The sequence below is a fragment of the Cervus canadensis genome, chromosome 15, assembly GCF_019320065.1.
Source record: "Cervus canadensis isolate Bull #8, Minnesota chromosome 15, ASM1932006v1, whole genome shotgun sequence".
Lineage (NCBI taxonomy): Eukaryota > Metazoa > Chordata > Mammalia > Artiodactyla > Cervidae > Cervus > Cervus canadensis.
Genome location: NC_057400.1, coordinates 73,834,379 through 73,853,894, shown reverse-complemented (window position 1 = coordinate 73,853,894; position 19,516 = coordinate 73,834,379). Strand labels below are relative to the sequence as shown.

The 19,516-nt window shown below is 41.4% G+C and overlaps 1 protein-coding gene across 12 annotated transcripts in view; it reads right to left on the bottom strand.

The window, feature by feature from the left end:
• The window catches only part of SAP130 (Sin3A associated protein 130), a 74,024-nt gene that overhangs the window by 15,322 nt on the left and 39,186 nt on the right, over positions 1–19,516 (bottom strand). For 8 of the 12 annotated variants that reach the window (XM_043487787.1, XM_043487793.1, XM_043487792.1 and 5 more), the window contains exons 15-16: positions 13,890–13,994; positions 3,451–3,809 (exon numbers count right to left, since the gene is read on the bottom strand). In XM_043487787.1, the coding sequence (XP_043343722.1) occupies positions 3,451–3,809; positions 13,890–13,994 (464 nt within the window). The remainder of the gene's footprint in view (positions 1–3,450; positions 3,810–13,889; positions 13,995–19,516) is intronic. The other 4 variants (XM_043487794.1, XM_043487796.1, XM_043487795.1 and 1 more) reach the window with 1 other exon arrangement.

Below are 19,516 nucleotides of genomic sequence, written 5' to 3'. Positions count from 1 at the left end.
TGTGCACCATGACAAAGAACAGCAACCAGAGAAAGCCCGTGTGCAGCAACGAAGACCCAGTGTGGCCAGAAAGAAAACTCTCTTGGCATCATTTCCCTTCAGGTATTGTCCTTCCTTTTTCTAGTGCTTTATAACAAGTCCCTCAAATGCTGTTTGTACTCAATGTCTCTCACAGTTGTCTCCCAGCTTTCTCCTGAACCCACACACCACCGTGGCCCGATATGATTACATGGCAACTGCTCTTCTCAAGATCTGCATGACCTGCATGTTGTTACACCCAATGGTCGCTGCTCAGTCCTCACCGTACTCCATCTCTCAGCATCTGTGACCCCTGTCCTGGCTTTCCAGGACATCACACGCTCCACATTTTATTCCTATCACTCCCGCCTGTCCGCTCAGTCTCCTGTGCTGGTTCCGGACTCCCCTCCTTTCTCAAAATGCTGTAGCGCCCCGGGGCTCCGTTTACAGCCACTTCTGTTTCTTATCTGCACTCATTCTTCAGACGATCCTATCCACTATCCAGCCAGGCTCGTGGCTTTAAACACAATTCATACATAAAATGGCAGCTCCCCAATTTACACTGGCAACTTAATTTTCTTCCAAAAGCTAGGCTTACAGATCAGACTACTTGATGTCCACTCGAAAGTCTAACTCAAACTCACCAGGGCAAAAACTCACTCCTAATTTCTCCCTACACAATGGAGGCCCCCTGCTGTACTGAAGACGAGGGTTTCTAGTTTTGTGTTTGTACTCGGTCGCTCATTCATGTCTGACTCTTTTCGAGACTCCACGACTGCAGCCTGCCAGGCTCCTTTGACCATGGAATTTTCCACACAAGAATACGGGAGTGGGATTCCATGTCCTACTCCAGGGGATTTTCCTGACCCAGGGATCGAACCTGTGTCTCTTGCGCCTCCTGCAGTGGCAGGTGGATTCTTTACCACTGGGCCACCTGGGAAGTCTATGCTTCCAGTTACTAAGATCTAAACCTTTAGTTTCCCCCGACGCTGTTCCTCACGCACAATATCCCTCTTTAAAGAAGTCCTCTCAGTTCTTCAATAATGTATCTATACTCTCACCAGGTCACACCACTGGTACTGCTACTATCCTGGCTGAAACCTTCGCTGGTCCCTGCTGTTAAAGCCGTAGCCTCTAAACACATCTCCCTAATTCTAATCTTGTTCCCAGTCTTTTTTCTGCAGAGTAACCAGAGTCGTCTATTAGAAACAGAAGTGAGCGCAAGTCCCTCCTCTACTCAGAACCCTCTCACAGCTCGCAGCTCCCTCAGCAAAGTCACAGTCCTTACAGAGGCTCACAAGCTCTCAGTCCTGACCCCGCATCTCTGGCCTTCTCTCTCCTACTCCCCTCGCTTACTTAGCTCCATCTGACAATGCCTCTGTGCTAGTTGTTGAGCACAAGAGGCATGTTCCTGTTTTAGGCTTTTACATTTACTGCTCTCTTAGTCTGAAATGCTTTTTTTCCAGATACTCTCATGGCCAGCATTTAATCTCTTTAATGTCTCTATTCAAAAATCATTTCTTTGGTAAAGCTTTCCCTTTAAAACTCTTAAAAACAAATCACACATCCAGCCCTAACTTTCCCTTACATTTTGTCCTTTATTTTACTGCTTACCACTCTTGCTAAAATGCAATCTCCAAGAAGATGGAAGATGTGGATGATCTGTACACAGTGCCTGGTGAAAAGCCGGACAGAACCAAGGCTGGTGCCGAGCCCGACAATTTGAGGAAGAACTAGGACCAGATTCCCAGTATGGAAAGGCAAGAGGAACTATCTAGAAGGATGACAGAGCAGATGAACAACATTTCATTTCCCCTCCAGGGTGACCCATAACATCTTTCAACAGAAGTGCTGAGGAATCATAGGGTGTTACCATATAGGGTGTTTCATGACACTATAAATGGAAGTAAATAAGCAAATAAATACACAGCAGATTTACAAACTGTAGGCACAGCATGACCACACCTATTAACTGAACGTATGTTATGGGAGGTGGGGGCCTTCATGCCGAAATGGTAGAGGGTAATACTAGGTAACTATGGCAAAAAGTGACTTGCTTTCCACTTTGGCTTTGTCTGTTTTATATAAATTTCATACACTGAATGCCACTTTTATAGTCAAGAAAAATAAGACTCCACAATAAATAATGGAAAAAACAGAAAACAGGGACTTCCCTGGCAGTCCAGTGGTTAAGAACCTGCCTTCCAATGCAGGGGACATGGGTTTGGTTCCCTTGGCAGGGAACTAAGACCCCACATGTCATGGGGCAACTAGGCCATGTGTTGCAATGAAAGATCTGACACGCAACAGTGAAGATCCTGAGTGCCACAACAAAGATTTCGTATGTCTAAACAAGGACCACAGCCAAAAACACGCCCAAAACAACAAAAGCCCAAAAAACAAACAAATGCCCAGAATTCCAAGGAAACAGAAAGAAAATCTCTAAAGTGACCTGCCTTTTTACAAACTGGAAGTTTAGAGTTGAGAAGAAAAGAAAAAGGGAGTGGTACTTCTGGGATTTTACTAATCATAAATAATGTTTATCAAGAGGCTATTTTTAACAATGCAAATCTTACTTTATTGCATACACAAGGCAAAAAAAAAAAAAAGCTGGCAGGAAATAAATCATAAATTAATCGGCACTTAGCTATAATCACACTGAGAAATGGAGTGTTACCTGCCATGTGAATCAACAAGGATGCCACACTCATCTAGCTCTCCAAGAGAGGCAGGAAGGAGAACTACACCTGTGATTTGGCAGGTGGTGAGCACTGAGGGGAAATGAAGGGCCCTGGCCACAGACGGCTGAGGTACATGTGAAAGGAACGATTTCAGTGAGCCCAGACTTTCTCATCTTTCTGCACACAGAAAAGCGCTAAATTCCTTAACTTGAGATATCTAGTTTTCTTCAATTTGCAAAAATATTTTCAAAGTTCAGACTACCTGCCCCGTGTTGCAAACGTCTATATAACCTGACTCCTCCCCCTGCCTCCTCAGAGCAGCTCTTTAAGGGTCACTTGAGATGCTGTCTCCCAGGCTAAAAGTCCTAAAAATTTCCGCTGAATAAAACATAACTCTCAACTTTTAGATTATGACTATGCTTTAAGTCAACAGCACTGTGACCCTCTTTGTGTGTTAATACTTCCTTAATGAATATGAGAAGCTATGTTCAAAGATACTCATGGGGAAGCAATCTTTCCATTGATTTGGGTGAGAAATAAAATTAATTACAAAAATGGCAGCAATATGGTTTCAGTTTTGAAAAGGATGCTTTTTTCTATTTATTAAAAACTAATGAAATGGAAATTTCAAATGGGCATCTAGTAGTCAGGCTTCCAGACTGAGGGTCATACAAAAGTTTGGACTCTTGAGGACAGTAAGAAAAGGGGAAGAAGCAATTGCCAGCAAAAAGTATCCTACAAATGAACGTACCAGAAACTGGTCTCATGATGTCCATTGGTTCCACTTCCTCTTTAACTTTTATCTCAGGTACAGGAGGGCCCAAAACAGAAGAGAGACTGCCACCCACAGCTGCTGATGGCGGAGGGGCGGCGGCAATGGTAGTGATGGGTGGAGTGATGGGAACTGCTCCAGGAATGGTTGGAAGGGCGACCGCTGGTTGTGATGGGGGGCTAGCTGCTGCAATCATAGTTGGAATGGCTGGTGGAGGCTGCTGAGTGGTGGGTGGGACTGCAATGGTGGGCTGGTCACTATTTTGACTGGACAAGGTCTCCATAGACACAGTGACTGGAGTGGCCATCGATACGTGGATTTCTGACTTGGGTTTGGCACTGAAAAACAAAAGCAAAGATGATGTAGCAAACAACAGAAAATTTACTTAACTTGGATCATCTCAGAACGTGAATATTTGTCCAACACACAGCACAGCTAAAACTCTATTCCTTGATTTTAGAAGTTGAACTTTAAGGTAACTTTTATAGGGAATTCAAGTTTTAGAACCATTGCCATCAAGTTCTTATAGGCAGTAATAAAATTAACTTAGAAAACAAAGAACAGTTTAAAGAAATTATTGAAAGTCACTTCACTGAAAGGCAATCAGTTTTCATCAAACTAGTGTATTTTTCCCTCCAAGAATTTGTTACTGTGTATGTTGCCTTAGGAGCTTTAAAAATTGAGCAGATACAAAACAATACAAATTGAGAATAACTTCCCTCCACTTTGCATACCCAGCCCTCTACCCACAGGCACCACTCCTATAACTTTCCAGTATATGTTTCATCAGAGATACTTCAGACACCTACAAATATAGTGTTCAAAAATGTATTGATTTTTGTCAGCTTTATACAACAAAATTAATGTCCTTACAAATTCTTCTCAAACATTTTTTAAGTCAAATATTTCATTTAACAGCTGTAAAAGTTTGCCTATTTATATTACTACTACTGAAAATTCAAAAGTATCAAAAGCAACACAAGATAATAACCCGCAAGCTCAAGGCCAAAAACAACTGGACTTGTATAGGCAAAAAATTCAGTATTGACTGAGACCTCAAAAAATGAACTAAACAGGGATCAGAAATCTAAATGCAAAAATGTAAAACCATGAAACTTTTATGATCAGAATTCTTAGACATGATACTAAAAGCATAATCCATAGAACAAAAAAAACCAGATAAATTGGGCATCATCAAAATTCAAAATTTCTGCTATGCTAAAGACTATTACAAGAGGTTGAAAAGACAAGGCACAGATTGGAAAAAAAACCCAAAAAACCACCTGAGGGGTGCATCTCAGGACACTGTACTAAGTAAAACAAGCCAATCACAAAGAAAAACACAGTTGGCACTCTGTATCCCTGGCAGGCTCCACATCTGTGGATCCAACCAGCAGGGAACGGAAAATATTCAGGGAAAAAAAATTCCAGAAAGTTCCAAAAAGCAAAATTTGAACTTGCTGCATACTCGCTATGACTTACACAGCAATGACACTGTATGTATTGTAAGTAATCCAGAGATGCATAGGTTACATGCAAATAATGTGCCATTTGATATAAGGGGCTTGAGCTTCTATGGATTTTGGTATCTGCAATGGTATGGGTTATGGAAGCAATGAATGCCCCAGGGATATCGAGGGGGTGATTGTACTGCAGAACTCCATTTATATGAGGTACCTAGAGTAGTCAAATTCATTGAAAAAGAAAGCAGAAAGGTGATTTCCAAATGTGCACTCAATCTGTGGGAACACCAAAATCACAACTAGCTGCTGAACAACCACTGACATGAGGATGTTTGGATCAAAAAAATGATACCCCATGTCCAAGGACAAAGGAGAAAGTGCAACGAGATGGTAGGAGGGGCGCAATCATGTTAAAATCAAATCCCATACCTGCTGGGTGGGTGACCCAGACAGAAGACCCACAATACCAAAGAAATTCTCCCACTGCAAAGGATCTAGGCCCCACCCACATCAGACTTCCCAACCTGGGAATTCGGCAAAGGGATGGGAATCCCGGGAATCCAACTTTGAAGGACAGCGGGATTTGATTACAGAACTTCCACAGGACTGGTGAAAACGGAGATGCTTGTAGGGCACAAACAAAACAACGTGCGCACCAGGACCCAGGGAGAAGGAACAGTGACCCCACTAGGAGACCTGCATTGGCAGCGGCCTGCCTCAGGGACGGGGCACTGGCAGCAGCAGTCCTGGGAGGTGCACGTTGGCACAGACGCTTTTGAAGGTAGCCTTCAGCCTTACCATAGAGCCTGTATGACTCCAGGACTGGGGCGCCTCAGGCCAAGCAACTAACAGGGAGGCAGAGAGCCCCACCCACTAGCAGACAGTGGATTAAAGATTTAATGAGCATTGTCTGGCCCATCAGAGTAAGACCTAGTTTTCCCCATGTACAGTCCCTCCCATCAGGAAGGCTGCACAAGCCTCTTATCCAGAAGAATAAAGTGCTACAACACCACACCCTCCAGAACAAAAAACACATCACAAAAAGCTAACAAAAATGATCACAAGGATCACAGCCTTGTCTGACTCAATGAAGCTAGGAGCCACGACATCCATGAAGGGCCAACCACGGTGGACAGGTCATGGCGGAGAGTTCTGACAAAACACAGCCCACTGGAGGAGGCGGCAGCAGACTGCTTCGGTGTTCCTGCTTCGAGAATCCAGGGAGCAGTATGAAAAGACAAAAAGATATGACACAGGAAGATGAGCCCCCCAGGTTGGCAGGTGTCCAATATGCTACTGGGGAAGAGCAGAGAAACTCCAGAAAGGATGAAGAGGCTCGGCCAAAACAGAAATGGCACTCAGTTGTGGATGTGTTTGGTGGTGAAAGTAAAGTCTGATGTTGTAAAGAATAATACTGCATAGGAACCTGGAATGTCAGGGTCATAAATCAAGATAAACTGGACATGTCAAGCAGGAGATGGACCAGAATGGGCAAATTTAATTCAGATGACCATATCATCTATTACTGTGGGCAAGAATCCCTTAGAAGAAATGAAGTAGCCCTCATAGTTAGTAAAGGAATCCAAAATGCAGTACTTGGATGCAATCTCAAAAATGACAGAATGATCTTTATTAGTTACCAAGGCAAACCATTCAACATCACAGTAATCCAAGTCTATGCCCCAAATACTAATGCTGAAGAAGCGAAGATGAATAGTTCTACAAAGACCTATAAGACCTTTGAGAACTAATACCCTCCCCCAAAATGTCCTTTTCATTGTAGGGGATTTGAATGCAAAAGGAGGAAGCCAAGAGATACCTGGAATAACAGGTAAGTTTGGCCTTGGAGTATAAAATGAAGCAGGGCAAAGGCTAACAGAGTTTCGCCAAGAAAAAACACTGGTCATAACAAATACCCTCTTCCATCAACACAAGAGATGACTCTACACATGGACATCACCAGATGGTCAATACTGAAATTAGACTGATTATATTCTTTGCAGCCAAAGATGAAGAAACTCTATACACTCAGCAAAAACAAGACATGGAGCTGTCTGTGGTTCCAATCCTGAGCTCCTTATTGCACAACGCAGGTTTAAAATGAAGAAAGTAGGGAAAAACCACTAAACCATTCAGGTATGACCTAAATCAAATCCCCTTATGATTATACAATGGAGGTGACAAAGAAACTCAAGGGGTTAGATCTGACAGACAGATTGCCTAAAGAACTATAGATGGAGGTTTGTAACAAGATACAAGACTTGGTGACCAAACCATCCCAAAGAAAAAGAAGTGCAAGAAGGCAAACTGGTTGAGGTGTTATAAACAGCAGAAAATAGAAGAGAAGTGAAAGGCAAAGGGGAAAGGAAAAGATATACCCAACTGAATGCAGAGTTCCAGAGAATAGCAAGGAGAGATAAGGAAGCCTTAAGTGAACAATGCAAAGAAATAGAGGAAAACAATAGAATGGGAAAGACTAGAAATCTCTTCAAGAATATTAGAGATAGCAAGGGAACATTTCATATAAAGATGGGCACAATAAAGGACAGAAAGGCAAGGACCTAACAGAAGCAGAAGAGATTAAGAAGAGGTGGCACAAATAAACAGAAGAGCTATACAAAAAAGGTCTTTAATGACCTCGATAACCATGATGATGTGATCACATTCCAGGCATCCTGGAGTGTGAAGTCAAGTGGGTCTTAGGAAGCATTACTACGAACAAAGCTAGTTCAGGTGATGAAATTTCAGCTGAGCTATTTCAAATCCTAAAATATGATGCTGTTAAAAAGTGTTGCACTCAATATACCAGCAGATTTGGAAAACTCAGTAGTGGCCACAGGAAAAGATCAATTTTTATTCTAATCCCAAAGAAAGAAAATGCCATAAATGTTCAAATCACTGTACAATTGCACTCATTTCACATGCTAGCAAAGTAATGCTCAAAATCCTTCAAGCTAGGCTTCAACAGCACATAAATCAAGAACTTCCAGATGTACAAGCTAGATTCAGAAAAGATAGACAAACCAGAGATCAAACTGGCAACACACGCTGGATCACAGAAAACGCAAGGGAATTCCAAAAAAAATGTACTTCTGCTTCACTGACTAGGCTAAAGCCTCTGGCTGTGTGGATCACAACAAACTATGGAAAATTCTGAAAGAATACCAGACTACTTCACCTGTCCCCTGAAAAACCTGTTTGCAGGTCAAGAAGCAACACTTAGAAATAGACATGGAACAACGGACTGGTTCAAATTTGGGAAATGAGTACATAAAGGATGTATAATGTCACCCTGCTACTTAACTTATAGGCAGAGTACATCGTGCAAAACACTGGGCTGGATGAATACCAAGCTGGAATCAAGATTGCTGGGAGAAATACCTAGGACCTCAGATATGTAGATAATATCACTACAATGGCAGAAAGTGAAGAAGAACTAAAGACCCTCTTGATGGAGGTGAAAGAAGAAAGTAAAAGAGCTGGCTTAAAAATCAACATTCAAAACATTAAGATCATGGCATCAGGTCCCATCACTTCATGGCAAACAGGTGGGGAGAAAGTGGAAATGGTGGCACAGTTTATTTTCTTGAGCTCCAAAATCACTGAGGACAGTGACTGCAGTCACGAAATTTAAAGACACTTGTTCCTTAGAAGGATAGTTATGACAAACCTAGACAGTGTATTAAAAAGCAAAGGCATCACTTTGCCGACAAAGGTCAGTATAGGCAAAGCTATGGTTTTTCCAGTAGTTATGTGTGGATGTAAGAGTTGGACCATACAGAAGGCTGACACTGAAGAACTGATGCTTTCAAACTGTGGTGCTAGAGAAGACTCTTGAGAGTTCCCTGGACTGCAAGGAGAGCAAACCAGTGAATCCTAAGGAAATCAACCCTGAATATTCATTGGAGGGATTGGCGCTGAAGCTGAAAAGTTCCAAAGCTTTGGCCACCTGATGCAAAGAGCTGACTCACTGGTAAAGACCCTGATGCTGGGAAAGACTGAAAGCAAAAAAGATGCTAGCAGACAATGAAATGGTTAGATATAATCATCAACTCAATGGATATGAATCTGAACAAACTCTGTGAGATAGTGAAGGACAGGGAAGCCTGGAATGCTACATTCCACGGTGTTTCAAGAAGTCAGACAAGACTTAGCTACTGAACCAACAATACAATCATATATATTGATAACTGCCTTAGAGTAAATGGATTAAATGCACCAACCAAAAGACATAAGACTGGTTGGATGAAAATAAAAACAAGACCCATGTGAGACCTAGGGACACTTACAGACTGAAATTAAGGAGATGGCAGAAAGTATTCCATGCAAATGGAAATCATAAGAAAGGTGGAGTAACAATATTTGTATCAGACAAACTTTAAAACAAATATTGTTATAACAGAAAAAGAAGGACACTGCATAATGCTCAGGGGTTCAATCTAAGAAGACAATATAACAACTGTAAATATATATGCACTCAACATATGAACACCTGAGTATATAAGGCAAATACCAACAACCATAAAGGGATAAATAGACAGTAACACAACAATAGTGGGGTAGTTTAATACCCCACTTTCAACAATGGACAGATTATCTGGTAGAAAATTAATAAAGAAACTCAGGCGTTAAATGACATGTTAGATCAGATGGACTTAACTAATGTTCATAGAGCATTCCAACCAAAAGCAGCCACTACACATTCTTCTCAAGGGCACACGTAACATTCTCCAGGACTGACCACTTGTTGGATCGTAAGGTGAGCCTTGGTAGATTTATGAAAACTGAAGTCATATCAAACATCTTTTCTGATCACAATTCCTATGAAATCAGAAATAAAGTACAAGAAAAGAACTGTAACAAACACAAATGCATGGCAGCTGAACAACATGCAGCTAAACCACCAATGGGACCACGGAAGAAATTTACAGAAAACAAAATAACACTTAGAGACAAATGAAAATTAAAGCACAATGGTGCAAAACTTACGGGATGCAGCAAAAGCAGCTCTAAGAGAGATGTTTATAGCAGTAAAATGTTACCTCAAGAAACAAGAGTAATCTCAAATAAACTACATAACCTGACACCTAAAACTCCTAGAGAAAGAAGAACAACAAAATCTCCAGTTAGCAGAAGGAAAGAAATCATAAAGATCATAGCAGAATAAATGAAATAGAGACAAAACAATCGCAAAGATCAATGAAATTAAAAGCTGGTTCTTTTAAAAGATAAAATTGATAAACTTTTAGTCAGACTCATGAAGAAAAAAAGGGAGGACTCACATCAATAAAATTAGAAATGAAAAAGGAGACATTACAACTGATTCCACAGAAATACCAAGAATCATGAGACTACTATGAGCAACAGTATGCCAACAAAATGGACAACCTGGAAGAGAAGGACAAGCCAATCAAAAGCAATGAAATTGAAATTGTGATTAAAAACCTCCCAACAGATGAAAGTTCAGGACCTGCCTGCTTCACAGGCAAATTTAATCAAACATTTAGAGAAAAGTTAGCATCTATCCTTCTGAAACTGTTTCAAAAAACTGTAGAGGAAGGAACACTTCCAAACTCAGTTGTGAGGTCACCATCACCCTGATACCAAGACCAGAGAGTGGGCAAAGAGGGTACATATCTTAACATAATAAAGGCCTTATACGACAAACCTACAGCTAGAGTCATGTTCAGCAGTGAAAAGCTGAAAGCGTTCCCTCTAAAACCAGGAATAAGACAAGGATTCTACTCTCACCTCCTCTATTCAACATAATTTTGGGAGTCTTAGCTACAGCAATCAGGAAAGAAAAAGAAGTAAAGGGAATCTAAACTGGAAAGTGTGTCAGTCACTCAGTCATGCCCGACTCTTTGCGACCCCATGGACTGCAGCCCACCAGGCTCCTCTGTCCATGAGATTTTCCAGGCAAGGATACTGGAGTGGGTTTCCATAAACTGGCAAAGAATTTGTTAAACTGTCACTGTTGACAAAATGACAGGATACTAGACACAGAAGATCCTAAAGATGCTACCAAAAAACTACTAGAACTCATCAATGAATCTGGTAAAGTTGCAGGTTACAAAATTAACACAAAGCAATCTGCTCCATTTCTATACACTAACAACAAAAGATTAGAAAGAGAAAATTCAGGAAACAATTCCATTTACCACCACCTCAAAAAGAACGAAATACCTATCAATAAACCTATCTAAGGAAACAAAAGATCTGTACTTGGAAAAGTATAAGATGTTGATGAAAGAAATTGAAGAAGACATAAACAGATGGAAAGATATACCATGATTGTGGATTGGAAGAATCAATATTGTCAAAATGACTGAACTACTCTAGGCAATCTACAGATTCGATGCAATCCCTATCAAATTACCAATGGCATTTTTCATAGAACTAGAACAAAAATCTCAATATTTGTTTGGAGACACAAAAGACCCCGAATAGCCAAAGCAATCTTGAGAAAGAAAACGGGAGCTGGAGGAATCAGACTCCCTGACTTCAGATTATACTACAAAACTACAGTCATCCAAACAGCATTGTCCTGGCACAAAAACAGAATTACAGATCAACGGATCAGGACAGAAACCCAAAAATAAGATCATGCACCTGTGGTCAATTAATCTATGACAAAGGAGGCAAGACTGCACAATGCTGGAAAGACAGTCTCTTCAACAAATGGTGCTGGAAAACCGGACAGCTACATGCATGTCAAAAAATGAGATTAGATCAGTCCTTCACTTCAAACACAAAAATAAGCTCAAAATGGATTAAAGACCTACATGGGGAACTGGACACTATATAACTCCTAGAGGAAAACATAGGCAGAACACTCTGACATAAATCACAGCATTATCTTATTTGATCTGTCTCCCACAGCAATGGAAATAAAAACAAAAATAAACAAATGGGACCTACTTAAACCCAAAAGTTTTTGCACAGCAAAGGAAACAACAAACAAAATGAAAAGACAACCCTCAGACTGGGAGAAAATATTTGCAAATGACGTGACTAATAAACCAAAAAATTTACTAACAGCTCAAAACACCTAACAGCCTAAACACACATTTCTCCAAAGAGAAATCTTTATTTGCACTTGCACAGATAAAGATGCTACTATGAAAGGTGCACACAGATTCCAAGGATTAGTTAAGGTAGATAAGCTGTCCCTGTAAGTGATACTGGCAAAAACCTCACATTAAAGGAACTCTTGGAGAAAATTTACAATATTGAAAATACAAAAGATAAAATGTCAGGGCAGATCCAAATTTAGAAAGCAATATGACAATTCACTAAAGCACAGACGTACTCTTGCTCTCTATCACAAGTTATATAATGTGAATAAGGCAAGCACTGTTCCAACCACAGCTGTCCCTTGGTACTCATCCCCTAGGGGACACGAAAATCCAGATACCAAACCTGTGGATGCCTGTCATGTGTTAACACCCTTGGACACAGAGGGTGAACTCTTCATGAGTTTTTAGAAAGAAATAAAACATTTTAATCCTCAGTGCTTCTGATATTCCAATTACAGTGTTCTAAGTAAACTTTAGTTTTACTATTTTTTTTTTCCATTTCCCTATATATTATGGGCTTCTCTGGTGGTTCAGATGGTAAAAAAGCTGCCTGCAATGAAAGAGACTTGGGTTTGATCCCTACACCAGGGAGATTCCCTAAAGAAATAGGAAGAACGTTTTTAATATTTTCACAAATGTTTTTAAGGTCACAGAAAAATTATAAATAACCATGTACAGTTTCTGATTACACAGTTATTTGTACATTTTTGCACTAATGTACAAAGTGGTGACTGCAAGTATTCCTACATCAAAGTCCAGGTCCCTGCTCTTTCCTCTGCCCAACACAGTCTTACATCAGGGAACATGTGGCTCTTAAAACCTCTGCTCAGAGAAGCCTTTCTGTAAGTCATCACCCCTTCTCCCATCACTTATATTCCTTTTACACTGGTTTCTTTTTCTTCACATATTTATTATTTCTCTACATTCACTAGACAGTAAGCTTAAGGAGAATGGACCCTTTGTTTCAGTCACTTTTATTTCCCTGGATTCTGAAATGATACTTAGTACACACATGGCATTCATAATTTTTTGAATGAAGTTTTATGAAGAAGTAGATCTAAATATATTAGCAGAGTAAGCTACTACTAATGTAAGTAAAAAATGCCATATAATAAAAAATCAATAAAATCTTATTTTTAAGAACTTATCAGCCTATCTACACATGTATGTGGAAAAGGATGTAGAAAGACACTTAACAAAACTTTAACCAATTAATATTACTCTGGGGTTGCTTTTCAGGTGGCTCAGTGTTAAAGACTCTGCCTCCCAATGCAGGAGATGCAGGTTCAATCCCTGGGATGCGAAGATCCCCTGGAGAAGGAAACGGCAACCCACTCCACTATTCCTGCCTGGAAAATCCCATGGACAGAGGAGCCTGGCAGGCTATACAGTCCATGGGGTTGCAAAGACTTAGAGACTAAAATAGTAACAAATTACTCTGGGGAGTGGGACTAGAGAGGTAAGTGGAGAATGGGACAAAGATTTTTACTTTATACTTAATTTTTATATTGTCTCATTTTCTTTTCCAAAATACTACTTTTAGAATTAAGAAGATAAATAAAATAGCATGAATTAACTATCGTCATAATGCCATTTTTGATAGCAATGCCAGGAATGCCATTTTGATAGCAACCCAGGAACCGGGTGTTTACTATGAGGCAGGCTCTATCCTAAGTGCTATGAATACACAGGAATCCTATGAGGAAGATATTATAAGTATGCCCATTTCATAAATAAGGAAATTAAGGACCAGAGAGGTTGAGAAGTGTGTCCAGATCACACAGCTTAGAAAATGGGTTTTTTAGATGCACACAGACAAATTATGTGAAGTTTGAAACATGTTACTAGACTTTCCTGTCCTCAATTATGTGCTCACCCTGCAGGCCTGGGCGACCCAGACGTACTCCGCACAGAGCTCTCCACGCGAGGGCTGGCCACATCAGGAGGCTGAGGGGGAATGAGGGTTTTCCGAACTGCCATTCTAGAAGAGACAAGAGACACGACCGGAATACAAGCGTCTGCGGGCATTCAAAGGGTAAGAACTACACATCCACTACGTGGGTCTATGGTAAAATTAAAGCACTATGTTGTCAGGTGCTTTTTAATGGATTTAAAAGTTCTCTCAATGTAATAGAGGCACATTATTTAGAAAGTCAAATAGTACTAAAGAGCTTTTAATAAAACACAGCAGATCTCTTTCCCATCCTTCATCACTTCCTGCCTGTCTCTCTTCAGGAGGCAACTATTTTGACTCTTACCTGCTTCTTCTACTTTCTACCTGTACTTAAAATTTAAATTCGTTTAGTATTCACAATCATTATTACACCTACGTATTCATATTGACCTAAGCAAGTTAATGGAAGCTGAGTGAAAAAAGTCAATTAAGGTAGCTAGTTATCAAATGTGTCGTGTAGTAGAGAGGCCACATGCGGCTCAGACCACAGCTGAGTGACGTGGAAATCATAAATGATCCTGATGTGCAGTTTTGGCAGGGTGGTAGAAGCAAATGCTAGAAGAGAAGTGGTTTGAGAGAAAACGTCTAGAATGAGAACATACCATTCTGCAATGCAATGAATTCAGATACTGATCATGAAGGCTGTTAATATCTCAAAAAAGGGTGACACCAGACAGTGTATTTCTCCTGGTGTAACACTAAGACCAGGCTTCCCAGGTGGCCAGTGATGAAGAGCCACCTGCCAGTACAGGTGTGTGGCTTTGATCCCTGGGTCGGGAAGGCCCTTTGGAGGAGGAAATGGCAACGTACTCCAGTATTTCTGCCTAGGAAATTCCAAGGACAGAGGAGCCTGGGGGGCAGCAGTCCACTGGGTCACAAGAACAGTTGGATGCCACTTAGCAACTTAACAACGGAACACTAAACTGCCAACTCATGAAGGAATTTTGCTAAAAGGGGGAAAAACCAAGCCTTGAGATTAAAGTAACAACTTGGAAAATGTGGAGGAGAGAATAAGAAACTAGGCAATGGGAGAGGTGGGCATGGACTGTGTTCCCTAAAATGATCCACTGGAGTCCTAATTCTTGGTGTTTGTGAATGTAAAAAAATAGGGTCTTTGCAAATGTAACTAAGTTAAGGATCTTGAGATAAGATCATTCTAGATTTAGAGTCTCTTAGAAAAAACCCTGATGCTGGGTAAGACGGTAGGTAAAAGGAGAAGGGGGAACAGAGGATGAGATGGTTAGATGGCATCATCAACTCAATGGACATGAATCTGAGCAAACTCCGGGAGACAGTGGACTTCAGAGGAGTCTTGTGTGCTACAGTCCACAGGATCACAAAGAGTAGGATACAACTTGGCGACTGAACAACAACAAAAAAGTTATAGGGTAGGTCCTAAATCCAAAGACTGACAACAGAAAGGAGATGGAGATGAGAGACAGACAGAGGCAAGGGCATGTGAATATGGCAACAGAAACTGGAGTGATGCATCCACAGGCAAAGCGACTCCAAGGACTGCCAACTGCCACCAGATGCTGGGAAAGAGGTACAGAGTAGATTTTCCCCAAGAAGGAACCAACCAACATGTTGATATCAGACTTCTAGTCATCACAACTGTGAGAATAAACTTGTGTTGTTTCAAACCACCAAACTTGTGATAATTTGTTATAGCAGCCTTAAGGAAACTAACACAATGGGGATACAACTGACAAATTCAGGGAAAGAGATGGCGGGGGAAAGGGAAAACTCCAAGGGACAAAAGAGCTGGTAAAAAAAAGGGAGTGGATAGGCATACAGATAAAACATGGACTAAGTTAATAATTGAAGTTGGATTATGGGAATAAATGCTTATGTTCAAATTTGTATTATGTTTAAACTTTCCACAAAAAAAATAAAAAAGCAAGACCAACTCCACTCCCACCCCAGAAAACAATCCCCCCCACATCCATAAGAGATATACTATAAACGCACAGAGTGACCAAACTTACGAAGAGTGCCAAATAAGAGGTGTTGGTGATGACAAGGGCAATGATTCCCCTGCTAGTGACAGTGCAAATGGGTATAACACCTGAACAAACTGCTGGCGTTATGTGCTAGAGCTGAAGATGAGCACAGACTACATCCCAGCAAACCCCTTCTGTGGTACTACATTTATGGACATATCAAAGGTGATGTAGAAAGATGTTGGGATAACATTACAGCCCCAAACTGGCAAAAACCTGAAGATCCATGGAAAAATGATGCTATTCTAATATAAGGGTATTGTAAACAACTGAAAAGTTATAATCACAGGTAGTAACATGGATGAATTGTCCAAAACCAAGTGAAAGATGCCTGAATCACAAAAAGTATATATGATTCTATGGGAACTCAAAAAGAGGCAAAAGAGGGTAAGAAGAAAAACTGGCTAGTAACCTTTGGGAGGAAGTACTGGCAATCACACAGATGTACATTGGGTTCCCTTTGTGCTAACTCATTACACTGTACATACATTATCTGCACAGTTTTCTATACATCAGTGAAAATGCTGAAAGAGAAAGAAAGAGACTGGAAGAAGTAGTGCTAGCAAATAGACAACTCCTTTATTTTCATTGCAAATAGGAGAAATAAAATGGGGGAGAGAATGGAAGAAAGTGGCTTAATGGAAGAATTTTTTTTTTAAGATGGAAGAACTGACAGCAAGATTATACTTTTTATGTGAATAATCCACTTGCAAGAAAAAACTGATGAAGAGGGAGAGAGAGAGGAAGAGCTGCAGCTGGAGTAGGTGAGGAAGGCTGTGATCGGAGCTCTGAAGAGGTACCCCTGGAGCTCACCTGTACTGGGAAACGGAGGTGGGCAGGGAAAAGAGGCTGGCAGGTAAGATGTGACAGCTAGTCTGTGAAGTTCTCTGGTGCTTGTTGCCATTTTCTCAAGAAAGTAGGTGGCACTTTCATTAGCTACTAGTGAATGTGGGAAGAAGCTGTGGAAGCCTGGAAAAGAACAGAGGTACCTGGTTGTCTGGAAAGGTGGTGGAAGAAAGCAGATAGCGCTGGTCCACCATGAGATCCCAGTGGAGGTGTGTGAGGTTAAGCAGGACCAGGTAGTGTGGTGCTCCCTAACACACTGCTGCACATATGCAGGCAGCATAACACAAATTAGGATTTAACTCTGGTTTTGACAAAGCGAAGAGGAGGGTAAGGAACCTGAGGATAGATGCAAGGAAATGATCGCAATGGAACCACAGACTCTGGACCAGGGAGAGCAGACAAAGATGTCAGGAAAGGCAGTTAGAAGAGTGAAAAGGTGGTTAAGGACCAAGGGGCTGCAGGCTTCCAGCTGAGTCTTGTTGAGTCACAGTTCTGCTGCCAGGGATGTGGAAGGAGGCAGGCTGTGGGCCACTGGGGTACAGAAAACACTGCTCAACTTCTGAGCCGAGGAATGCTTGTGCCCCTGGGGGTGCTCTGCTAAGGGAGGGTGGATGCAAGGGACACATTCAAGCAACTGAGAGGCCACAGAGCTGGGAAACATCAAATTTCTCTTTACATTAAAGATAGTATGACAACCAGACACTATGTGCCTTCTGCAGGACACACAATCTCTAAATCAAACCTGATTCTGTCCCAACAAGGTGGCTGCCAGTCACATGGGGCCACTAAACACGTGAAAGGCAGGAAATGCAAGTGACCAGCAGGACTTTTAAGAATGTTTCATTAGGGGCTTCCCTGGTGGCTCAGACGGTAAAGAATGTTTCACTGAAGTTAATTTGAATTTAAAAACTGGTATTTGACTAGAACAGTCAAATTCACAGAGTTAGAAAGTACACTGGTAATGCCAGGGGCCAGGAGGTGAAGGGACTGTAAGGGTGAAGGGACAGGGGGGATGGGGAGTTAGTATTTAATGGAGCCAGAGCTTGAGTTTAAGAAGGTGAAAAATTTGGGAGGTGGATGGTGGTGAGAGGTGCACAACGATGTGAATGTATTTAATGCCACTGAAATGTACGTTAAATATGGTTAAAATAGTATGTTTTATATTATGTGATTTTTACCACAATAAAAGAAACAATAAAAACTGGTATTTGACTCAGTTATTGGAAAACTTTTCACTGTGTCTGGATGAACCTGGTTATGTGAAACTACTTTTTCAATAGCAAACTTTATGAAATTTAAATACAGACCAGGAAGCAGATCTGCTGTTGAGGAAGAGTGGACTCAAAGTGGCAATGAGGTGCCAAGAGAACAGTCACCCATCTCCGGGCACAGTGACAGGAAGGGATGGGGAGGGATGAGATAGCCACCACTCCGGGGAGAGTCGAGGAAAAGGCCTTTGAGACCCCAGAGAAGAGCCAGGATCCAATTAAGGCAAAAAGTCATGCTCAGAGAAGTCAGGCCACAGAGGACTTGGATGGTACAGGTGGTCACGGAAGGTACAGCAGAAGGGCCTTTGGAGACAACAAAGCAAGGGAGAAAGGCAGATCTCACTGCGTCCAGTGTTGTGAAGTTTCAAAATATTTTACCTCGGTGCCAGTGTGTGTCTGTTGCACATATTGTGCCATGCATTTTGTGGTTTGTTAAATCAGGAAACGGTTACTCTTCAGTTTTGGTAATTTACTATGATCCCTCTTCTTCCAAGGCAGGGTTCTCCTGAACTGGCACTTTAATTTTTTGGTATTTTCTCCCCTTTTGTCTTTTTGCTCTACTGAGAGATCTCCTCAGTTTTACCTTTCAGCTCCTCTACTGAGCTTTCAATTTCTGCTCTCACACTTTTAACTTCAGGACACACTCTTGTTCTCTGACTGTTCCCTTTGAGAAGCATGGCCTTCCTGTTTGATGGATGCAGTTTTCTTTTGTCCTTTGAAGATGGCACTGACTGTGTATGTCTCTGTTCATCCTTCTTAGGTTTTGTTTTTAGTTTTATTCTCTTTGCCTAGCCTTTGCATCTTCCAAACTGCCTTTTTCAGTGGTTTCTACCTTGTATTGTTAGAATCCCCATCAGGCACCTGATATGCTGGGCTGCATGCTCATGATGGAGGAGGACTAAAAAGCTGATGGGATGCTCTGAGCTTGTGGCAGGGTTTGTCTATCTTAAGGGTGATCTGATCCCTGTCTGAAGGGTCCTTAAACCCTTAGTGTAGGTATTTTTAGATCTTTCCCATTGGGCTGATGGACCCTAGAAGGAGAGTAGAGTCCTCTTCTCAATTTCTCTTTAACTGCCAGGGTTGTGTCAGCCCAATGGGAGAAGTGGACAGGTAGTCTCAACACGCCGTGTTGGCTAGGTCATTAATCTGTTTCTGGTGCAGTACCATGTCCTCTGTTGTGCTGGCTGATCCTAGTGGGCCATCTGCAGAGTTTGCTGGGGCTGGGGAGGAGCGGCCGTGCAAATCCGCTGTCTGGGCAGAGAAGGTAGGGCTCTAACCACTTTTCAGACAGATTTCAGCCCAGCTTCCTTTTACCCTTAGTTCTTCCTGTTTCTGGTTCTTTTGAAGATTTACAATTTAAATGAGGATGATTCTTAATTGTCCTCTGTAGACTTAACATCCACCATTCTCACTGTTAAGGGAGTGAGGGAGA